Genomic DNA, 23,718 nt, shown 5'->3' with positions numbered 1-23,718 from the left:
CGACACTGTATTGTTCCAACAACTCACACTTGATATGTTTCCTGAGTAGTCATCTGAGCCCCTGCCCTTCATGTCTCAAACGTCTCTCTGCACACTTTAGCAGCACCTCCAAGTCTACGACAACCAAGCTGAGATACATCCAGGAGCATATGGAGTATATTCTACAATCATTCAGGATAATTAAACGATTTTAAGCAAGGTATTCTGACATAATGTACAACACAAGCACATTTTGTATTGAATAGTGATATTAAAATATTGATCACATTTTTTAAATAATCTATTTTTATGGGGAATGTTTAGCATCACCAGGCACTGCCTGAACCTTTCCACAAATTTTAAAATGGCAAATTTGAGTTAAAAAATGTATGTAAACTTCCTTACAGTATAAGGATTTATTCGATCTAGACTCTTGAAATGTATCCATTTCAATTTCAAAGAAGCTAAATTCATCCTTGTGAAGTCATCCTTTTAAAGTGTCACAGCATTCACATTAGCAGATGAAGAACAAGAAAACAATGGATAATGCTTATCATCATATCACAGTGATGTTTCTTTTGCATTCCTTTTCCTTAAACATGCAGTAGACAGTTAGTAGACAAGTGCCTGTGTTTTTGTAGTCCATTTACCTAGCCACCAGAGGTCACGCATTCCAGAATCCTGCACAGTGTAGTCACGCTGGTCAGATCATGTTTTTCCAAACAGGTTTCTCATGAACAGAACGCACTTGTGCTGATGCAATTAATAAAATAACATTTTTGATAATGCTCTTCATATATCTGAGAAATTGCCTGGTGCATCTTTAAGGTTCAGGAATTATCTTATTCAATTTCAAATTATTATAACAATAAAAATAATACATGAAAGATAATTTACGATTTTAATGATGTGTGGTTTTGTGGTTTACAATTCAACATTTTTGACTTTCCACATATGGTGTAAGAATCAGATAACACAAATTAGAAAAAAGGGGTTATTTTCCCTCTAAAATCTAGTTTTATTACAAAGGTTAGACACAGAAATATAAATTGATCATCAATCATGTAATGACTGTAGGACTGTTTCTTCCTGTCCTCTCGTGCAGCTGAGAGAGCTTCAGGGCAATGGTCACCAACTCAGACAGCTTCACCTGGTGGTAAAATTGTGGAAAATACCAGCAGTTAAAAGAGCAGTGATTCTTTTCATTGATGAATCATGAAACAGCTTTTTACTGACCCTTAGTTGCCTGTATTTATCAGAGATTCTCTACTAAGTTTCTCTACTAAGTGACACGGTCACTCCTACGGGGGACCCCCTCCATGGAGCACAAACTAGTGCATTGTAAGATTTACTTGTATATGTAAATATAAATACAAATATTAATCAATAGCAATAATTTTAGCCAACTACCTGTGGATCCTGGAGAATCTTGTTTACATCGTTTTCATAGCTGTCGATGTAGAGGCGTATCGTGGCTCCGGAGCTTCCTGTTCCACTCAGACGGAAAATGATGCGAGAACCATCTTTAAACATGATCCGCAGACCCTGCAGAGAAAAGGATTTAATTATATCTACTATGTAATCAAGCCTAAGAGACTGAACTGGATGTGATATGAAGGTATATCTGAGTGTGAGATGAATACCTGGTTTCTTGAGATGCTTCCATCTACTGGGTCACTGTACTCAAAGTTGTCTGCTCTCTCCACCTGGAAGGTTCTCTCTCCCACAGTGAACATCTGACCAACAAAGGCCTTGTCTGAGATGATCATCTCGAGCTCCAGCATCATCTCCACTGCAGCGTCTATATCCACCTCCTCATAATCATATCTGGGGAGTATAAGAAGGGATCAGTCCAGAGATAACCATTCATTGTCTGTAAGCTCTTGTCCAGTTCAGGGTGCCGGTGAGTCTGGAGCCTACCCAGAATCACTGGGTGCAAGGCAGGAACACACCCTGGAGGGGGCGCCTGACCTTTGCAGGGCAACACACACACACATTCACTCAGAGCACCTGGAGGAACCCCAAGCGGACACAGGAGAACACACCAAACTGCTCACAGACAATCATCTGGAGCTGGACTCGAACCCACAACCTCCAGGTCCCTGAAGCTGTGTGACTGCTGTGCCATTTTATTATAAAGTGTTTTTGAAAAGTGTATTTAATACATGATTTAAAATAAAAACAAAGAGCATGACATTGCTTCTTCCACACTTGAAGGTTTACCGGGTGTAGTAGTTCCTGCCGTAAGTTTTCCAGTGCTCCACCATGACCTCCTCTACACTCTTCTTATTTGTTGCGAGAATGGAAAGCCATGCAAGAACTGCCCAGAGACCATCCTTCTCACGGATATGATCTGAACCTGAAAAAAGCGTGAACACAGGATTACAACACTTGTGCGATCAGACAGCCAAGGTCAGATAAGGGCAAACTAAATATATTTTACTCAATAGGACATTTTCCTTAGATGCAAGAGGGAGAAATACTAAGAGGAGTCATGTTTCAGAATCTAACGTAGAAACATTGAAAGGAACCAAGACCCAAAGACTCCTAAACCTCCTGATGAAACAAATATTGAGAGAAACCCAAAGACACAAAATTGGTATCCTATTAATGCTAAATCCAACACTATGATTAAAAAAATGATGAATAAATAATGCAAAAGTCAAAAGGACTCACACGTTAGCTACCTGTGCCAAAGCTTTCCTCTCCACAGAGTGACAGGTGACCGGCGTCCATCAGGTTTCCAAAGAACTTCCATCCAGTGGGCGTCTCGTACAACTGGATCTTTGTTGCTCTAGCCACACTTTTAATAAAACAGCCCTGTTACATTCAGTATTAACAACTAGACAACAAAAGGTAGCTATATCTGTATACATGTACATATATGTATCATTAAAGCTGGAACCTTTTACATTTAAAATGAGGAGGCTACAAAGAAACAAGGACATAGTGTAAGGCAAACCTTGTTCAGCAGTTCCTAACATGATTGAGTATGTCTGTGATTAAGTAGCCAGTTCCTTGAATGGTTTCACATCTAAAAAAATTCAGTAACTTACACAGAAAATGAACAGAAACTGTAATAGGGGTACACTCATCCAGATGTGTTTAATTAATGAAAACAAAGTGCATTTATCTAAAATTCTGTCCCAATGTATTGATTTCCCAGCCTTGTTTTTCCACTTGGGACTCACAGAGGCTGTTATAGTATGGCATTGAAGAACTAATCAATCTCAATATTAAGAGGCTGCTAGATAAACTTCATTGTTGTATTTACTTGTCCAGAGCTGCGCTGGTGGGCATACTCCTGGCAAAGCCCCTCACTCCCATGTGCTGAAAGTAAGGGATGCAGAAGATGTTCGCTGCAATGACTGCAACCGAATCTGAGGGGCTAACGAAGAAGCCGTGCTTCCCCAAGATCATATTACGGTCCTAGAACAAGAATGAGAGTGAGTCTATAAGACTTGAGTAGGTTGCTAAAACATTATAGATCCTGTAGGACACACAGTAACTATAGCCTGATGCTAGGGGTCCTCTAGCTGACACTTGGCATTGGCTTGTTGGTCTTAGCTTAGGCGAAGTAACAGAAGTCATTATTTGTCAGGGGATTCTACAAATTGTTTTTCAAAACATTATATATCAGGAAATCTCTAGGTTGTGTGTGACATGCAGTCTGGTGTAAGGTCTTAAAAAACACCCACACCGTCTCCGTCGAAGGCAGCTCCAAAGTCATACTGGCCGTTCTTCATGCTCTCCACCAGGTCAGAGGCGTAGGTCAGGTTAGGATCTGGGTGCTGACCACCAAAGTCCTCCTGAGGGACGCAGTTAATGGCAGAGTTCGCAGGAGAACCTAACTCCTCACACAGGATTTTCTTCACATATGGACCAACCACTTCAGAGAAGAGAATGTGGACAAATGGAGTCAAAAGATGAGAGACATACAGAGAGACTACTACATTTCACCTTGACTGTCAACTGTATGTGTAATGTCGTGATTCCTTAATAAACACATCACTGGTTAATATACATTTTTTTTCTCTCCAAAGAATGTTGCCTTTTTATTGCATGCCAACCACTCCTTGACTTAGCTATGTGAACTTGTCTCATGGGATTATGGGCAGGATATTGGATGCCCCTTCCCCTGTGAAGATGCCATTCATTTCAAGAATGCACTTCCATACAGAGAGCGGAAACCCGTATTCGGTTTCAGGGTTATGTCAGGCACATCGACTCCATTTGCCTGACCCTGGGGTGGAAACTCTGACCCAGACCTAGATAGCCCAGTTCTTAGGAAGTTTGTTGTATTGGTTTGTAAGATCTGATTGGCCAAGCATGTGGCAGTGTAATAGTTAAATTAATAAAACTGGTAAATAACCACATTAGAAATTCTAGACCTAATCTGGATTTATATAGGACAAGCAGAATTGCCCTTGCTCTTTGGGTGGGTGGGATAGCAGCTGCCATTTTCCTCCAAACATGTTGAGCTGTCTAATGGTGTTGCATAAATGGCCATTCAAAAAGAAGCAGTGACTGGCTTAACATGCCCGAGTGAGCACATGTCTGATATCCTCCTCCCAGGTCAATGGCACTGAGATTGGGGAGAAAATTGAGCTCAACTGAATGGGATAGTGGAATGGCCCTAGGCACTGATTGGAGGAGAAAATTAAGTAGATATTCAAAGACAACTCTTAATACAATTCCAATTCTTACATGTTTGAAAATTCTAATCTCTTAAAAAAATTGATGTTGCCATTGTTGCTCATAGAATCAGACTTTCTAATATCAAATACATATGACTTCAGACGTCTAAAACAAAAAGGTTCCCACCTCCATTCATGGCATCTAAACGAATCTGTATGTGGTTCTCTCCAGACAGCAGCTCCTTCAGCGCAGCAAAGTCAAAGATATTCCTCAGCATGTTTGCGTATGATTCCACCGAGTCCACAATCTCAACTAAATCAAACAAGTTTAAACACTTGGTCAAATGAGTTTTTAAGTAAAAATAACACATTGTCTGCAAAGAATTAACTTAAATAGGCCTTTGTCCTGCATATTTCAGCCAGAATGTAAAGTAATGCGAGGGTGACCAGATCTGAGATGGTAAAAAAGAGGACACGTCTTGGGGGGGGGGGGGGGGGGTTGTGAGGTCATGCCCCTTGCTGCCGTTGTACGCTTAGCTGAAACTAGGTGTGCTTTTAGGTCCTTTACACCTGTGGTCAAAATCTCCAGTTGGGCTTCAGAGAAATGATCCAACTGGTCAATTTCTGTTTTCATGTGTGCTGACGTAACTGAGAAAGTTAGCATCAGTTAGCTGCAATGCAAACATGAGTAGTTACTTAGAAACCAATGCACAGCTGAATGACAGTTACTGCTCACTCCTCACTCCTCAACCCATCAGACTGTTGATGGAACTAGCTGCTGTATAAAAATATAGTGCGGCCACATAAGGGTCTTCACCTGTAAATGGCTTGAATTTGTTCTCCAAGTCAAAGGTCTGTTTTCCAACTGTGTTCAGATCCACTCTCAGTTCTGGACAGATGGCAAATTCTTCGATGGTTCTGCTTATTTGGAAGATTTTTTCTGTGACTGCCTCTGGGGCAGGTCCTGTGTTTGAGACATGTCAAAACAGTTGAAATTAATTATATTTAAAAATGTGTTTGCATTAATGTTTTCAATCACCCAAATAAAATCAGCTAATACATTTTTTGTCAGTAGTACACCACAAATATAAATCTAGCCCTTATAGCTAACATTTATTATTGTGAATTAGTTGTAATATTATTTCAGTTTAAGTCACTGATCTATAGAAAGTAATAAATATTATTTCTTGAAGCAAAAGGACTTTCCGCCAATACAAAAACAAATTGAAAAATCAAGGCAAAATTAATGAATGAAATATGTAAAACTTTTGTAAAATTCCTGCATTACTCATATCTCAGGAGAAATTTTAGACATATTTACTTAAGTGTGTCCTTGCATGTTTTCTTACATATGGTTGAAGAAGAAATAGCAGTAAATAGTTTCACCTCCGTTGGCGATATTGAACTTGATGCCGAAGTCTCCGTCTGGTCCTCCCGGGTTATGACTGGCTGTGAGCAGAATTCCTCCAATGGCTTTGGATTTCCGGATCACACAGGACACAGCTGGTGTCGACATGAGTCCATTCTGACCAATCACCAGTCGGCCTACCTGAGACAAGTTACCATGGCAATGTTAGCACTATAACAGAAAACTGATAATTGGCCAATAGGGCTAACAGTGTGCTTTCTGTCAAACAAAAAATGTGCTGTATTTTACAAATTTTAGGGCCACAGCATAAAAAAGAATTCTGAGAAAAAAAATTCAGAATAATTCCAAGAATAATGTCAGAACATTGCACTGTATGTGTAATTGGGTAGACACAACTGCAGTGTAATTGAGGAATACAGTGTATTGCTGAAGTCATACTATGGTATATATTTCAGGAATAAATTCTGCTTTATTAGATTCTAATTTATGTATCCTTGCAATTATCATTTATTACCACCTCCACCAATATGGGAGAGTGAAGCCTAGTAAAAGCTTCCTTTAAGAAATGTAAAGCCAGCCACCATTTCCTTTCATACTGCTGTAGAGATAATTGGAGTTCCAACACACATTGAGGAAAACACTAATGCTGATTTATCAGTATTATGTTAGACTACCGACAACAGCTAGCATTAGGCAGAGGAATCATGGACATAAACACTAAAACACATGCACATTACATGTAGTGCTGTTTAACCACAAGTCAATCAGCAGAGCTAAGTTCATGTCACTACCACTGCTGTATAAAAGCACAGCAGCTCTGTTTACATCGTCGCCATTGAATGGTAATCCTCTAGCATGCTAGCGCACCCTGAGGACTTCTTTTAGAGGTGTTTACTGAGTGAGCTACCAACAGACATGAGCTTGAAACAAAAAAAAAAAAAAATACACAAATTAACCAAGACTTTCCCAACGAAAAAAACAACAAAGAAAAAAAAGGGAGAACAGGAATATTATTAGGATACAGAGAACACCACAGTCTCTAATATTTTATTAATTTTTCTTCAGTTTTTATTTTTTGCTGGTATTCTCAATTTGCTTTGCCTTCTTTCCATTTATTATTTCCTTTATTACTTAGAAAAGAGAGTTTAACAGCATGATTACCCAAACTACCAACTAGTCTAAGCTGCACCCCGAGGCAGCATATAACCCTAGGGTGAACCTCTCTTAAGTAGGCAAGGGCACAGGTGCTGCTATTTGCCCAAATTAGGGTGGAGCAGCTCCCTGCCTACCCCTGGTGGATGGAGGAGTTCTAGTAGGTGTCCCAGCCCCAGTGTAGGTCCTTAGGATTTAAAAGAAAATTTCTATCATTAAAGCTATTACATTTAACTTACTTTCATTCATTATCTGTAACCCTTATCCAGTTCAGGGTCGCGGTGAGTCCAGAGCCTACTCAGAATCACTGGGCACAAGATGGGAACACACCCTGAAGTCCTTCACAGGGCGACACACACAAACACACACACACTCACACACATGTTTGAGTCGCCAATCCACCTACCAATGTGTGTTTTTTGACTGTGGGAGGAAACTGGAGCACCCGGAGGAAACCAGCGCGAACACAGAGAGAACACAACACACTCCTCACAGACAGTCACCCAGAGCAGGACCTGAACCCACAACCAGGTCCCTGGAGCTATGTGACTGCGACACTACCTGCTGCACCACCAGGAGCTTAAATTGAAACCATCCATTTATATCACAAGGAGTTAAAACAGTAATCATTTTCTGTGTCATGAGCCCTACTATAGCACTTACACATAATTTACCAATGCAGCTTCTCCACCTGCGCTGGAATCTCTCTCTCAAAATTAGAGGATTCATTTATAGTGTAGGTGTCATCGTGCATAATTTATTAAATATCTTCTCTATAAATATCCTCCACCCCACTAGGGGTGTCGAATCCAGCCCGATTTAGGGCTGGATAGGTGACAACAACAAAGAGGGTCTACATAATTACCTCTGTTTAAAGAGATCATGTTGTAGCTCTCTTGCAGCTGGCTCCCACTGATCATTTGAACTTATACAGGACTGTGCAAAATCAGAGATCAGTTTGGAATTATTTCCGTGAGAGAAGAGAGGTTTAGAAATAAGACCATCCAAAGGACAATAAGTTATAAATAAACCCCTGCAGTTTAAAAAACCAACAAACAAGCAAAGAAGAATGACAGCCAGTCATGCCCTGGTGTCAAATAAACAACAAAAATGTCACAAATCTTTTATATCAGAGAGAAACAAGAAAAACAAACTCAATTTCTGCTTAAGATCTGCACACATTCACAGCTGTTTGTGTCCATCCTTCCACTTCCAGACTGTGGGTCAGAAAGGATGTGGAAAACAATTTTTTTAACAAGAATTTAAGTGGACATCTAAGATGAGGATTGGTGTGTCTTATTTTTGTAATTAGGTTTACCAAGCCTTCCAAATATCCCTGCAGATTTCTTGGAAAGTCTGAGAGCAAGGTTTCTGGGAATAATGTAACTGTAACTTGTTAAAGGCAAATAACAGATGCTGAACATTCAAAGAGTTGATATTATGTTTAGTTTTGAGGTCTGTACTGTTGTCTGTAAATGGTTATGTTTTTTATTGCTTTTAATGGAAATTAGAATTACTTTTCCCAGTGCTGTGACTTGCTGGGTAAGTTAACCTGATAGGATTCCTCCAATAACAGAATGCCAGCCTTAACATAACATGAAGAAGAACCCCAAACATACTGCGGGCTTGACTGACAGGTTGGCATTTAGTAACAATGATCCCCTTCCAACTGACCACAAACATACAAAGAGCTCACACTGAAACTAAGCAAATATCACTGAAATCCAGCCACTGACCCCGTTAGCTGCAGCCATTTGGACAATGACCTGGATGGCAGCTGTGTTGAAGTAACGGCCATCTCCTCCCAACACCATCGTGGATCCTTGGCGGACTCGAAGGTCGATGGAGGAGAAGATACTCTGGATGAAGTTGTGTAGGTAGTTGCGTTTGGTCTGGAAGACGAAGACCTTCTTCCTCAAGCCGCTGGTGCCGGGTCTCTGATCAGGATACGGCGCTGTAGGGAGGGTCAGCACCTGCAGGGGACTGTCTTCCATTATGGATGGAGAGAAAACAATAAAACAGGGGAAAATCTTCTGCTGTTAGCTCCCCTTTCGGGGCACTGAGACTGGACAGTGAGGAGGAAAAGAGGGAAGCCTTATGGAAGTCAGGGGCATTCCAAAGGATCCAAAAATAAAGAGGCGGTGGAGGACAGTAACTGAAGACGGGTTCCTCCTCACACATGTGCAGGGGCATCACTGTCACCGGACTTCCCACTCAACACTGACCCCTCAGCTTATCATAGTACATCTGACACACTTTACCGTTAGAGCTGATTGCCCTGGGACCTTTGGAGTCCATGCTGGAAATGTATGTATTGATGCGCTGAAATAAATCAAAGTACTTAAAAAACATATTACACAAATACAAAATGTCTTACAATGATTTACAGTAATAAAAAAAAATCCAGTTGCACATTAACACAAAACAAGACCCACCCAGTTAGTTTTCTGTGCACTGCCTAAGTCAGAAAACACAGGATAAAATGAGTCGTTCTGATCCTGCTCCGCTTCTGACGTCAAGTGCAGAGACTTTAGAAAGGCCCCGCCCCCTCGTCTGAGTCTGTCCAATCACAGCGCTGGACCCGCGTTTATGTGAGAGTTCAAAGATGAGGTTAAACACAACAAGCATGGAGAAATAAGAGCACTGAGTAAAAACGGAGAAGAAAGAGAACTGTGAGAAACGGCTAAAAACCAGAGCTTCTGCTCCTCACTCCTTGTTGCTTTGCGCTTAGGGTCGGGGTGAACAGCGAGCGGCTCATTATCATTTAAAGGAACAGGTGCTAAAAGCGGCCATTCGAAACAGGGCTGTTCAGACAGGGGGAGAATGCTGCTGTGGGGTTTGTGGGGTTATGACCAAAGCATGTCACATACGTTTCTTTAAGAACCAGAACTGTGTTCTACAGCGGAGAAGAGGGGGAATATGTCACCTTTAAAATTGTTAGGAGAAGAAACTGAAGGAGCCAGATTCACTGACAGAAACCACACCTCCACTGACTTTGGAACTGGGGTCTAGTTTTCACACACATCTGGATTTCTCCTGACATGGTTTATAATCCTGGTACTTCATGAATATTAATTGTGAACAAAAAATTGTGATTTTGGACACAGTAACCTCCAGGACGTACTATTTTGGCATACTATTGAGTATAGGGGTATGTGATTACAGACAAAATCCAGAATTTAAAAAAGCAACAGAAAGTGTTTACATTGCCATAGCTATGCCACTGTTTTTGAAATATTTACACTTCCTTCTAGTGATGTTCTAGCTTTATAGTGCATTTAAATTATGGAGACAAAACTTTTCCAAATGTGATTTTGGTAAAAGCAAATGACCAGCAAGAGGCCAACAGCAGTTCTGCACATCGATATCTTAGAATTCATTATCTGAAAGAGAAAAACCACTGAAACAGTACAAAACGGATTCCAAAAAAGTTGGGACACTAAACAAATTGTGAACTGAATAAAAACTGAATGCAATGATGTGGAGATGGCAAATGTCAATATTTTATTCATAACAGAACATAGATGACAGATCAAAAGTTTAATCTGAGTAAATGTAACATTTTATAGGAAAAATATGTTGATTCAAAATTTCACAGTGTCAACAAATCCCAAAAAGTTGGGACAAGTAGCAATAAGTGGCTGGAAAAAGAAAATGGAGAATATAACGAACAACTGGAAGACTAATTAGATCAATTGACAACATGATTGGGTATAAAAAGAGCTTCTCAGAGTGTCAGTGTCTCTCTGAAACCTAGATGGTAAGAGGATCACCAACTCCACCATTGTTGATCAGAAAAATTGTGTGGCAATACCAGAATGGTGTTACCCAGTGTAAAATAGCAAAGACTTTTAAGTTATCATCATCAACCGTGCATAACATCATCAAAAGATTCAGAGAATCTGGAACAATTGCTGTGTGTAAGGGTCAAGGCCGTAAAACTCTACTGGATGCTCGTGATCTCCGGGCCCTTAAACGTCACTGCACCTCAAACAGGAATGCCACTGTCAAGGAAATAACAGAATGGGCTCAGCAATACTTCCAGAAAGCATTGTCAGTGAACACAATCCACCGTGCCATCCGCCGTTGCCAGCTGAAACTCTACAGTGCAAAGAGGAAGCCATTTCTAAGCAAGCTCCACAAGCTCAGACGTTTGCACTGGGCCAGGGGTCTTTTAAAATGGAGTGTGGCAAAATGGAAGACTGTTCTGTGGTCTTGAAGTTCTTTATGGAACACTGGGACGCCATGTCATCCGGACCAGAGAGGACAAGGATAACCCAAGTTGTTATGAACACCCCGTTCAGAAGCCTGCATCACTGATGGTATGGGGTTGCATGAGTGCTTGTGGCATGGACAGCTTGCATGTCTGGAAAGGCACCATTAATGCAGAGAACTATGTTCAGGTTCTAGAACAACATATGCTCCCGTCTTTACCCTGCATTTTTCAACAAGATAATGCCAGACCACATTCTGCAGCAATCACAACATCATGGCTACGTAGGAGAAGGATCCGGGTACTGAAATGGCCAGCCTGCAGTCCAGATCTTTCACCTGTAGAGAACATTTGGCGCACCATAAAGAGGAAGGTGCGACAAAGAAGGCCCAAGACGATTGAACAGTTAGAGGCCTGTATTAGACATGAATGGGAGAGCATTCCTATTTCTAAACTTGAGAAACTGGTCTCCTCTGTCCCCAGACGTCTGTTGAGTGTTGTAAGAAGGGGGGATGCCACACAGTGGTAAAAAATGGCCTTGTCCCAACTTTTTTGGGATTTCTTGACGCCATGAAATTTTGAAACAACATATTTTTCCCTTAAAATTATACATTCTCTCGGTTTAAACTTTTGATCTGTGATTTGTGTTCTATTCTGAATAAAATATTAGATGTTGGCACCTCCACATCATTGCATTCAGCTTTTATTCACAACTTGTTTAGTGTCCCAACTTTTTTGGAATCCGGTTTGTAGTTCTTTCCATCTGACAGGGTTCTAAGGGTTGATTAAATCTCGCCCTTGAACACAAGGTGGCAGTAGAGCCACTGTAAACAAAGCAGGGTGAAATAGAGTGAGTGCGGGAAACATGACTGATTTTCTCTTTCTCTGTTGTTTTTTCAAAACAAGTGACGTTTTGTTTCCATTACTCCATTCTGCCCCACTGCAATATGGAGGTTTTCAGGCCCTCTGAGTTCATCTCAGATTCTGATGATTCGCACTGGATCAATGAGGGGCCATGAGCCAGGCTGGGGTCCGTAGGAGAGCTGATACGGGTTTTTGGCCAGATTTAAAATACTGTGGCATGGTATTGGACTGTACAGGTCACTGAGGAAACAGTGGGTTAACCCCACACTGACCCCAAGCCGGTGGGTGTTTTGAAATAAGACAATTATAGAAAACAGATGGGAACTGGCTTCAGCTGAGACCAGGACGGACATGAGACACAAACTCATATAAATGGTCAGAATTTTAGCAATGTTCACACTTGTACACACTCACACCGACATTCTCACTCACACACACACACACACACACACACACACACACACACACACAGGTGTCCCATCAGGGGAATTATAATAAACACAGAAAATACAGATACAATGACCTTCGATATCAAACCCTTTCATTTGTCGTCTGTGGAACGTCAGATGGCTCAGAAAATCACCACCCTGCCCCCCCCCCAAAAAAATATTTTTTGTTGTCATAATTGAATCACAGCTATTATATCTCATCTCTATGGGTCTGAAAAGAAGTGGAGGAGCCAGGAAGCCCTTACTGAGAACTACAAATCAAACAAAGAAGCTGCTGAACTTGCAGCTTGAAAGCCTACATCTTAACATCAATCCACTTGTTGACTACTTGGATTGTGAGGAGCAGAAAATTCACTTCTAAACTTCTAAAACTGTTGGGTTTCATCACAAAGCACCTTCCTTCTTCAAGCTACTAATGACACAATGGGTTGCAAGTTAAATTGCCATTGGACGACATTTGGTCTCTCTGTTTAATGCACATTTTGGACCATAGAATTACACAGCGACACTTAAAAACTGGCTTGCGCCATGACTAGTGTTTCATCTCTGCATTCCAGGTGTCCTTCAGATTTTTGTAACATGATGAATGGAGATTTTTGAGGACTTAAGGTGGGTTTGTCCTTTGTGGTGTTTCCACTGGACTCCCCTCCTGCGTGGTCTGCTCTGGATGCACTTTCCATTCAGGTTGATATCGCCGCAGGCACTGAACCACCAGCCCCCTTCAAAAGAGCCAGAGGAGATATCGTTATAGTTATTTGGCTGAAGGCTGAGAGAGTGGGTGTGCTTCTTTGGTGTAATGCTGCATTCCATTTGAACTCCTTTGATCCTTTGAGTTCCAAATAGGAAATTTCAACTAGAATGCCCCCATAAGACAGACTCTGTCTTCACAGATTTCAGCAACCAAGATGGCTGTCAGCACATACACAAGCTGCGTTTCAAAGCCTAGGCTGCATTTCTCGGCCGCTACGTTAAAGAAGTCTGTTCCAGTGTGAAGCCCCCTTCATGTACAGAAATGTAGCCTACGTTCAGAGTGAATTAGAAGATGTAACAGACGTATCCTTCATGGCCCTCAATTACCCATAATGCTCTGCGCACATACAGCACAAAGGAGAAAATAAACAAAATGAATTATATATATTTGTCTCTATACCATATTTAAGCTATAAGCTTATTGCCATATTACACAATCATAGAGAGCAATACCGAGGACACGTCCTACCTTGGCTGCAGCCTTGGCTTTGGAACTTTTATCTATTTGTGTTTCATTACATCAGTCATATGCACAGTACTGTCTGACTGCTCTATGTGGATGTGTTTCCATAGAGTTTGGATGCATAAACTGTCACAGAATGTGCTGTTATCAAGAGATATCGCTAACATGGAGTTTTCTGAATGTTTAACTGGAACACACACAGCTTGGGTGTGACATCATTTTCGTCTCCGACATCTGACTTATGAGGTAAATGGAATGCAGCATAAGTATGAAAGCTGGAGCAGGGTTACTTGACATGAACGTTTGTAAGTGTACCTGAGTAGTCTCGGGTGCAGTTTTCCTCATCACTCCTTTCGTTGCGATCTTTGGTGGAGAACCTCATTCCTTCCTGGAAGTCTGTTTCAGGCTCCACTTCTCTGAGATGAATGGTATAGTTGGAGGCAGGGCCTTCGAGGCTGTACTGAAACTCCATGGAGTGTTTCTCCAGTTTCCAGTCCTCCATCTGGAGACGCAGGAGAGAGCAGCCCTGGCAATGTCTGGCAATGGATAAGATCTTCTTCAGTCCAAGCCAGAACTCACCTGCAAGACACAACAGTGTCTCAGCTTCCAAAATGTTCTCTCAGGCAAAGCAGGGTTTTACTGTTACTTCAGTACATTTCTGTGCTAAGCACTGACTATTACTTATCTACCATAAGGATTATTCCTGCTTTTGTCTCTGTTTGAGGTTTGAACCTGTAAAAGACACACACTGATTTGAGAACTACAAATCTGGACCCGTATATTTTTAACCATATGTTAATTTCCTTGTCCTTTAAATTAGTGATAAATCTAATATTTAAGGTCTTCACTACATCTGAAGCCCTACCCAAAGGAAAGCTTATTTTGTTTTGTCTGCCTAGATACTGTGGGGAATAAATCTTGACTAATAGTTGGATGGGTTAAAGTTAATAGTGAAATATGAGTAGTAATATATTGGGTCCAGCTCTTCATGACTTGACACGGCTCGGCTCGCTTAAAGCTTGTCGCTTTTCCATTGGCAGGGCTTCCCCACGAAATGGAGCTGGTGACGTTGCAAAACCCCATCTCTAACAGGAATTGCCGGCTTTGAAAACCACAACAATGTCCGCGGAAAATTTAGTCGCTGTTTACTCACTGTGTATTTGTGTGTTGTTTTTGTTTTTTGGACTGAACACGGCTCCACACCCCAGTTCTCGCAGATCAGTTTTACTCGTTGCACGTTCTGCTTTTACTGAAAATTTCCATTGGCCATCGACCCAGGGAGCATATAAACCTCTTCAAAACACCTCGAGGTAAAGTTACGAGCTGCCATTGTGAGTCCGATAAAAATAAATATTAAAGCTGCTAGAGATTTTACAAGCAGTGAGTTTGCTCTAGATTTGAATAAGCTCTGCATATTGTGGTTATTGGCATGGCTCCAATCAGTGCTCTGCAGGGTTTATGCCTCATCATTGAGTACCTACTCAGCAAGGTTGGAACCTGGAACGAGCTGGGACTGAAAACTAACCCGTCTCCAGGGACCAGGACCAGATTTGGCCAGCAGAAAAGCAAAAGAATGTTCCATGCAGTGGAAAAGCTCATTATTACTTGCAGAGAAATTTCAAGATGGTTCCCTGCAAAATCATGGCGTTGGAGATTATATTATCTTGATATCAATAAGAAATTTCTAAAAATTCATATCCCATAGCATTCTGCACGTTTGTGCAGAAGTTTTTGAAGTTCACTTGTAGCTTCGAAAGGTGTTGAAAGTCGACTGTTGGGAAGAGTTCATTCCTCTGAAAATGTGACTTGAAGGCTTTGTTCTGCTCCCGGATGCTTGTGTCACTGAGTTCAGAGGAAATCTCCTTTGTACGCAGCTGTAGTAAAACATTCCAGCCGTTCTACTCACTCCTGAAGTCCCCAAACCCGTCCTCATAGCTCTGCCACAGGAGGTTGAAGTCCACAGAGCCGTCACGTCGTCGCTGAATGATGGTGAAGGCTCCCTCTGTGGAGATAAAAGGGGAAATATGAGTTGTGTGCAACACGTTTCAATAGCTTGTTATGACATGCAAAACAATAAAAACACACCCATGGTTTAATCAAATGTGTTCAGAGTTTTGATTGTTACGATTGATGTTAGGTTGAATGAGATAATTTCCCCATGTCTAGAACAGTGTCTTGTGATCTAACCTTCTGTAAATTCGCAGAACACTAGAAACGGTTCTGACTGGTTTGGTTTGATTGCATACAGGCCGCTAGAGTTCTCTCCCGAACTGAAGACCTCACCACAGTCCCCTGGTAAATCTGCAAAGAAAACCATTCTCACAGTTCACACTGTTTAGGTGAAACATCTTCAAACAAGTGTTAATTTTGGCGGCTGATTAAAATGCTTGTTAATTTTAATTTTAGATATTTAATTGTTTCTTTTCATTGGTTTATGGGTACATGTTGAAAATAAGATAAGATAAATATATAAATAAGTAGGGGATCCAAGTCATTACATACCAGGCCAAACTCATGAGAGTTCACAGACTAGAGCAAAAAACTACAGAATTATAACTAATGATAACTAATAAGATATAACATATGATAAATGTACAAATAAATGAGTAAATCATAAAATTAAAACATGTAAATTTCTAGATATGCACATAAACAAGACCAAATCTTTTTGTGAGTTATGATGTAAATCAAATGTAATCTCTAGATGTAGAGACTGAGGGCACCTCAAATAGAGACCATAACAGTAGTATATATATTTCTAGCCAAGTACAGGAGCATATTCAATGCATAGACAATGTCAACGTATTGTAATTAATGTTAGTTTTAGTCCCATTCTGAAAAAAATTAATAGCCTAATTTTAGTCATGTAGTTTTAAAGGATTTTTTACCTTTGACGTTTATTACTAACTTTAAATAGCTTTTAAGGTTATGTTACATTTAAAAATGTTAATAAAATAAATTTTGAAAAGAATATGGACACTTCTTATCTTCAAATACATTTTACATTAATATAACATTAACATTTTAAGTTCAGAATGTGCTGAAAACCAAGTCTGAATCTCTCAGGTGCTCGAAGAACTGTTCTGCTCGGCTGCTCTTGTCACCGTGACAACAGTAAAGAGATGGAGCATTTTCTTGTTTTCAAATCAGAAATAATGGGTCTTTTGCGTCATCATTTAGTTTTTATTCTTTGATGAAAAGTGTAATCTTCAAATTATTATTTTTATTTAGTTGTCATCCTGTTTTTATTGTAAACAATATGTAGTCATTTAATATTTTCATTAATAAAATGAACACTGGCTCAAACCCATAAATTTTGTGTCTTTGCTTTAGCACTAGACCTACCGGGCTATTCAGCATAGCAGACATATTTGAACTAAGTCTGTCTCACTTGTGGCACTCTCGACTCAGATACAGCACTGGCACATGTTGTATGGGCCAGATGTCGGCCTACTGTCATGAGCCAGGCTTGAAGTTGGGTTATGGCATAGGTTGTGTGGGCTGGACATGGGCCTAATGTCGATTTGGCCCTGATTTGTTCTACAACACACCTGACATCTGGCTCCTATAAAATAGGGGCTGTGGCCGAGTTGAGGCATTCAAGGCCAAATGTGGGCCATAAGAGAACTGCAGATGTGGGCCACATTTGAGCCAAACATTCATTGTTTTCTGGGGAACATTGCTAAGAAACGGTGAAAAAACTCACTCAAAAACTGATGTAAATACATCATCATGACTCTTCTGAACACCGTCAAAAGAACATGGCCAACCACGGCATTGAGCTTTACTGTGACATTGTGCATTTATAAAAAATATTTGAGTGACTCTTGATGTTTAGAGATTGTTGTTGACTGTTAGAGAGAACCGTAGCCTTGTAGCTCTTGTGCTAAACTAAAGAATCATAAACAAAAAGTTTACTCGTCTAGTATCTGGTTTACAAGCAGTTCCTTAACGTGACAGTGTTGACATAGAAATAAATATTATTGTACAAAAACAATATAGAAATTAAACATAAAAAAGGCAGTACACAAACAAACAAGCAGCATTTAAAAACATACAAATGAGGATAAATAAAAACTTATTATAAATACAGACATGCTAAGGGTTAGAGAGTGTGTTTGTGTGTGCACGCTTGTTTGTGTGTCTATATGACTGTGTGGTTGTGTGCAGCAGTTTAAGTGTCAATTTGAAGCAGCTGGATGTGACAAGGGTCCTTAAGAAGAGGCAAACTGTGTAAATATCACATCACAGTGTTGAGTCTAAAGTGTAGAATGAAGTTAAAGTGTTATAACATTAGCAGCTGAAGTAACAACAGAGTAACTATTTAAATGTGTATTAAAATGGTATAAACTGTGTCCTCACCACCTGAGAAGCTTCCATCTGTGGAATAGTTGGACAGATATTCCGACATACTGTAGGTATGAGTGTCCCATCGTGATTTAGCGGTAGTTTCTTGTAGTTGGGCAGAGCCTAGCTAAAATATAAGTGAAAACACATTTATAGATTGCTCATACGTCTCATATTTCATCTCGTAAGCAATTTTATAGTTGTGTTTACATTCTGGGAGATATTACACACAGAAGTGGTCCGCGACATAAATCTGAAATCCAACAGTAGTTACCTTCTTCTCCAGACCCTTGATCTTGTTTCTCTGGTAATTCAGATGTTCACTTTGTTCCTTCACTGCTTTCAGAAGCTCTGAGATGCTCCTCTCCTGGACCTGGATCACCTCCTGATCAAAACATTTTGCCAGTTCATTTTCATGCAATGTCTGTGTTTTTCCTCTATGAAAAACTGAATGGCTTATGTTTTGTCTCATCTAAAATTAAATCATGTCTAAGTCTGAAACCAAAGCCAGATGCCTTGATGTTTCTTATGAGTCAGTGCCTTAGAAGGCAGCCTTCTGATATGTTGGCACCAATAAATTGTGTCTGAGATGTGCTTCAGAGTGAGCAGTGTGTCAAAGCGTTGTCAAGAAACAGCTGACTAGCTGTTAGCATCCTTTTACAGAAAAAGCACTCAGATACTGAACATTTCAACAATTTACACAAGCTGTTTATTTGATAATTTACCCAAGTTAGTTGCAGCCAGTTGAATCTCAGTAGATCTCCTCATCACCCAATGCTGAAGAGCTTGAATGGGAAAAGCTAACATGGGTGTTGTCTAAGTTAAATGAATTAGCACTGCATCATTTCTTACTGCCGTTAAGGCAACATAGAAGATTCTGGAGGACTACTGTTCTCACTGTAAAACAAACTCTCCCTCGTGTTTGTTTTTTGGTAAGAAGATTGGCATCTTTTAAGTAAGAAACCATCTGTAGCTTTAATTTGTCTTAATGTTTTTATACACTGTTTGAATCACAACAGAACATAATTTGTAACGGGAGCTGTTTAGTTCTTAGCACATTCGGTCTGTGTTTACTTTCATGGTGATTTATTTACTGTTAGCAGTATCCCGAATTTGGAGTCAGTTCCATCTTGTAATTCATCTGAAAGAGCTCCAATAAGTCAGTGTTATCCACCTATGGAGCAGAAATAAAGCAACATTCTTATTTCTTTTAATACTTTTCAATTCTCTGAGGTTTCTTCACTGTCCAAACCCAGCTGTGGCTCAACCAGCGACCCACAAAGAATGCTTGAGCCACTTTGGACAGAGACCTATAGTTTGTTTCCCATTTAAGGTGCTAGGGCTGCGTACAAACACCAGAGCTTTTTCCAGAGTGCAAACAGACTGGAAGGCCTTGCAAATGGTGTATTTTATAAAATGTGTTTTGGATTAAAATCCTGAAATGTAACGCTATCAGTGTTCAACAATCTGTCAACACTATGTCAACATTTACCTCACTGCTTCTTACCTATTTGGCTCTGCAACCTAACTGTGTCAAGAGTCATCAAAGCCTAAGGTACACCAATATTGTCATTGGGCAAGAATAACAGATAACAGTAGGATCATAGCCAGTTTCAGGTGTTACATGATATATTTTCATAACAAATTTGTCTGGCAAAGTGAAGGATTTTGTGTTCCGACTTGCACACAATGATTCCGGGTAGGCTCCGGACCCACCATGGCCCTGACCCTTACAGACAATGAATGAATGTCTGGCAAAGTTAGATAATATTAGCTTGTTATTCTCCTTTACAAAGTTGTATGTGACATTTCATACCTTTCTAATCTAGATTCCCCATTTACTGTACTAGGAATTGGGAATCATTCCTTTCAGAGAAAGTCATGTGTTGCAAGAAGCAGAAGAAATTGAAACCTAGTTTCCAAGTCTTTCAAATAACCACACTGGTATGATTTTACCTTGAGGGCGGAAATCTCTGCAACCTGATCAGCAGAAAGCAAGCCTTGAGAGAGTCCACTCATCTTCTCCTCCAGCCCTCCAACCTGCTTCCTCAGCTGGACTCTCTCCCTCATGACATCCTCAACTTTGGTCTTTATCTCCAGAGACAGACTCTTGATCTCCTCGTTGTTGGCTTTGAGCACCACTGTGGTCTTCTTTAGCTCATCTTCTTCCTCTTTAATCTCGCTGGCCAGGACAGAGAGCTGGTAGAAGGAATTGTCGAAGATGGTAAGCTTTTGCAGGATGTCGTTGATCTGGCTTTTTGTCTTTTGCACAAAGTCCCTAAGATTCCTGCCGAGCTGCAGGAGGCCGTTTGCGATGAGACGAACATCGTCCAGTGCTGCAAAGGTTGAGGGCGTCTCTACTAGAGGAAAGTCTGCCTCCTCAGTATCTGTGTCCTCTGCAGCGGGGAATGCATTCGTGAGTACCACAAGTACCATCAGCAGAACCAGCTTCATGGTTCTCCTGTTCTCCACCATATGATCTGAGAGCTGGGCTCAATTGTTTTTATCAATTGACTTCATTCAGCCCTCTCTGTCCATAGGACCTTTATACTTGTCCTGTTGCAAGTGGGTTGATCATTAAGCAGACACAGCTTGAACTGATGTGGCTTTGTAAATGCCACGAATGTGCAAACAAATCTTTTTAGCAGACAACAAATATTAGAGCATATAGTGTCCTATGACTATTTGGATTATCAGAGACGTTCCCTTGCTGAATATATCCTTGGTCTCATAAGTGGGTCAGGACTGAGTGTGTGACAGTGTGCACGTGCATGTGTTGCCCTGATGTAGCTCAATGACCTTGGATTTCTTTTGGGAATGTTTGACAGTGAGTGTGCTTTGACAGCAATGCTCTTTGGAATAAGCCTTTTGGTTTTTGTCTTTTGACACCTACCTGTAGGAGGTGTCATGTAATTTTGTAGCTCACTTAATGGTAATGTATTAGGTAATGTATTAGCTGTTACTGTGAGGTTGTATATACCCCAAGTTTTCCACAGTGAAAACCCCACAGCAGCGTTCTCCCCAAGTCTAAACAGCCCTGTTCAGAATGCCTGCATTAAGCACCTGTTCCTTTAAATGATAATGAGCCATTTTACTGTTCACCCTGACCCCAACTGCACAGCAGTGAGCAGCAAGGAGCAGAAGCTGTTTTTAGCTGTTTTCACTCAGTTCTTTTTATTCTCTGATTTTACTCTGTGCTCTTATTTCTCCGTACTCGTTGTATCTATTTTGGTGTGTTTAACCCCATCTTTGTGCTTTCACATAAACGTGGTTTCAGTGCTGGGATTAGAAAGACTCAGACGAGGGGGCGTGGCAATCCTTAATTCTTTGCACTTGACAATAGAAGAGGAACAGAATCAGAATAGCTTGTTTTCTTCAGCAGTATACAAACCTGACTGTGGTCTCATTTAACAGTGTGTGGGTTGAAAGGCTCCATTAAAGGGACACTAGTTAGTATTAACCATAAAATTACAGCTTCAAAGTATAGAAATGCAAAACATTTCTAATATTCTGTGCACCGAAGGTTTCCTTTCAGAGCCTTGGCCATCATCCAGCTGTTCAGACCCACTCTTACTGCTTGGAAAAACTCTTTTTTCCATTAGATGATGCAACACGTTGTCTGAGTTTCTTTCTGCCATGGTTAGTGGCAGTGTGCCGTCCAAAATTGAAGGGTAGAGTGTTCTTGCTCTGATGGACTGTGGTCAGTCTGACTGTTTAACCCTCTGTTGCCGGTGATGACTGCTTTCATGGCCTCTTTTGGACAACAACAGACAGGACCAAAGTTTGTGTGGATGGTAGTTCTCCATTTAGTTGATAAAATGTCTCTAATCCTTCTTTCGCAGAAAAGGTTTAATTAGCAGATTCATTAGTGCCATGATCCCCTTTGTTTGCAAGTAACCTATAGGGTTTGAGGTTTGTAGACACCCTTCATAACGTGCTATTTTAAAGGTGCCCTCATCATGGAACCAAACTTAAGGCACAAGGTTAAATATTAATCCATATTTAGATGAACCTGTGTTTGCAGTAAATCTAACCCCATGCCTCATTTGGCTCAGAGATTGGGCCTTGGTTTGCAAAAGACTGAAAACCACCAAATGCTGTAATATCTACCAGCTATTAGTGTAAAGTGGAAATTTATAACATGAATTCTGCCATTTGTATCACACCTTGCCTTAGCGAGGGACATGAGGGACACTGCTGCCATGGCTGTAGGTCTTTAACTCAACAAAGGTCTCACTTTACACAACGGAACATGGTAAATTAAAAAGAGTAAACCCTGTTATTAATTAACTATAGATTGATATTTGTGTGAATGTCCAAGTTAGCATGAAGCTGAGGTTCGAGGATTTACCGAATTGTAGGGAGAACATGTACTGGATATAAATAACCAGCGAAAATATGGCTAACTAGTGATAGTATGGCAGAGCCTGTCTGTTCTCTCCCAGGTTGAGTGAAAAGTGAAAAAATCTCTAATTAGCACTTAATCGCCATTAAAATAGGAATGGGGCAACATGGCACTGTTGGTTTGGATTATTTTTGTAGACAAAATCTGAAATTGAAACTCATAATGTTGAAAGGTGCATGCGCAAGTAGGAACTGTTAGTTCAGCCGTATTTTACATTCCAGTTCATGAATTAAATTTGGAATCCTTTTTCCACCGACATAAACTGGTTCAGTTTATTTTCAGAATAATAATTTTATATCAGGCTTATACTCATTATTATATCTCTCATAGTTGTTGATAATATTTGTATTAGTGTGTTTTCCAGAATGTGAATGTAAAATCTGTTTGAGGAGATTATAAATGAGTTATATCCGGTACAGGACAGTAATCTGAGTGGTCCGATGGTGGACCAGCAGTGGTCTACAGTCAGTGGTGTGCCAGCCTTTTTATGCCAGTGGACTGATATATGCTCGCTGTGTGGGACGAACCAGTAAAATTAGTTCAAAGCTGGAGCCAAAGAACAGTAGGTTCTTCAGCAAGAACTGTGGCTGAATAATAGGAAATAAGACAGGAACACGCTCTATTTGTGTGTGTATGAAACCAAACCTTGGTGGTGTGGTAAAGTAGCTGTGTATATTTCTCTGAAAAAAAAGAATGGAAACTTCAATAAAAAAGTATAAAATCATTATTAAAAAGCTTTTAAAATGATATGTTTATCTGTTGAAAATATATTTCCTATGGTTATAAGAAGAATTAATGAAGTAAACGAAGGACTCTAACTTGTGCTGAAATCTTTGAAGAGAAAGGACTACACAGTGTTTGAGAAAGGCCTCGTGGTCAGTGTGGTTTGGGCTGTGTTATTAGAGCTGTTTTTATGGTAAATGACGCTGCGGTCTCTGGTCTCGCCGACGCTGCAGGAACTCTGAGCTTTGTTTTATTAGCATGACTTTACCGTTTCACAGCTGTGACTGAATTAAAAGACCCTCAGGATCAACACAACAGCAAGCTCCAGTTTTAAACCGAGTTCAGAACTACTTAGCAGTTGATGATT

The 23,718-nt window shown here is 40.4% G+C and overlaps 2 protein-coding genes across 4 annotated transcripts; both read right to left on the bottom strand.

Moving 5' to 3' along the window:
- Positions 1 to 923: 923 nt before the first annotated feature.
- LOC136707183 (phosphoglucomutase-1-like) lies at positions 924 to 10,640 on the bottom strand. Of its 3 annotated transcripts, none has more exons than XM_066681116.1 (11): positions 8,874 to 10,640; positions 6,003 to 6,165; positions 5,434 to 5,580; positions 4,804 to 4,929; positions 3,678 to 3,868; positions 3,254 to 3,408; positions 2,667 to 2,782; positions 2,203 to 2,338; positions 1,623 to 1,806; positions 1,390 to 1,524; positions 924 to 1,129 (listed from the first exon to the last, which is right to left on the bottom strand). In XM_066681116.1, the coding sequence occupies exons 1-11, from the start codon at positions 9,129 to 9,131 to the stop codon at positions 1,040 to 1,042; spliced, it is 1,701 nt and encodes a 566-aa protein (XP_066537213.1). In that variant the 5' UTR covers positions 9,132 to 10,640; the 3' UTR covers positions 924 to 1,039. The 3 variants fall into 3 exon arrangements, with proteins under 3 accessions (XP_066537213.1, XP_066537216.1, XP_066537214.1); XM_066681119.1 differs by lacking the exon at positions 8,874 to 10,640 and adding an exon at positions 7,812 to 7,833; XM_066681117.1 differs by lacking the exon at positions 8,874 to 10,640 and adding an exon at positions 7,147 to 7,178.
- LOC136707184 (angiopoietin-related protein 3-like) lies at positions 10,632 to 20,724 on the bottom strand. Its single transcript, XM_066681120.1, has 7 exons — positions 20,180 to 20,724; positions 18,498 to 18,608; positions 18,239 to 18,350; positions 16,064 to 16,177; positions 15,783 to 15,878; positions 14,192 to 14,455; positions 10,632 to 13,382 (listed from the first exon to the last, which is right to left on the bottom strand). The coding sequence occupies exons 1-7, from the start codon at positions 20,696 to 20,698 to the stop codon at positions 13,228 to 13,230; spliced, it is 1,371 nt and encodes a 456-aa protein (XP_066537217.1). The 5' UTR covers positions 20,699 to 20,724; the 3' UTR covers positions 10,632 to 13,227.
- Between the last annotated feature and the right edge of the window lie 2,994 nt (positions 20,725 to 23,718).

The sequence above is a fragment of the Hoplias malabaricus genome, chromosome 9, assembly GCF_029633855.1.
Source record: "Hoplias malabaricus isolate fHopMal1 chromosome 9, fHopMal1.hap1, whole genome shotgun sequence".
Classification (NCBI taxonomy): Eukaryota; Metazoa; Chordata; class Actinopteri; order Characiformes; family Erythrinidae; genus Hoplias; species Hoplias malabaricus.
Note: the sequence above shows the minus strand (reverse complement) of the source record. Positions and strands in the feature narration are given on the sequence as shown.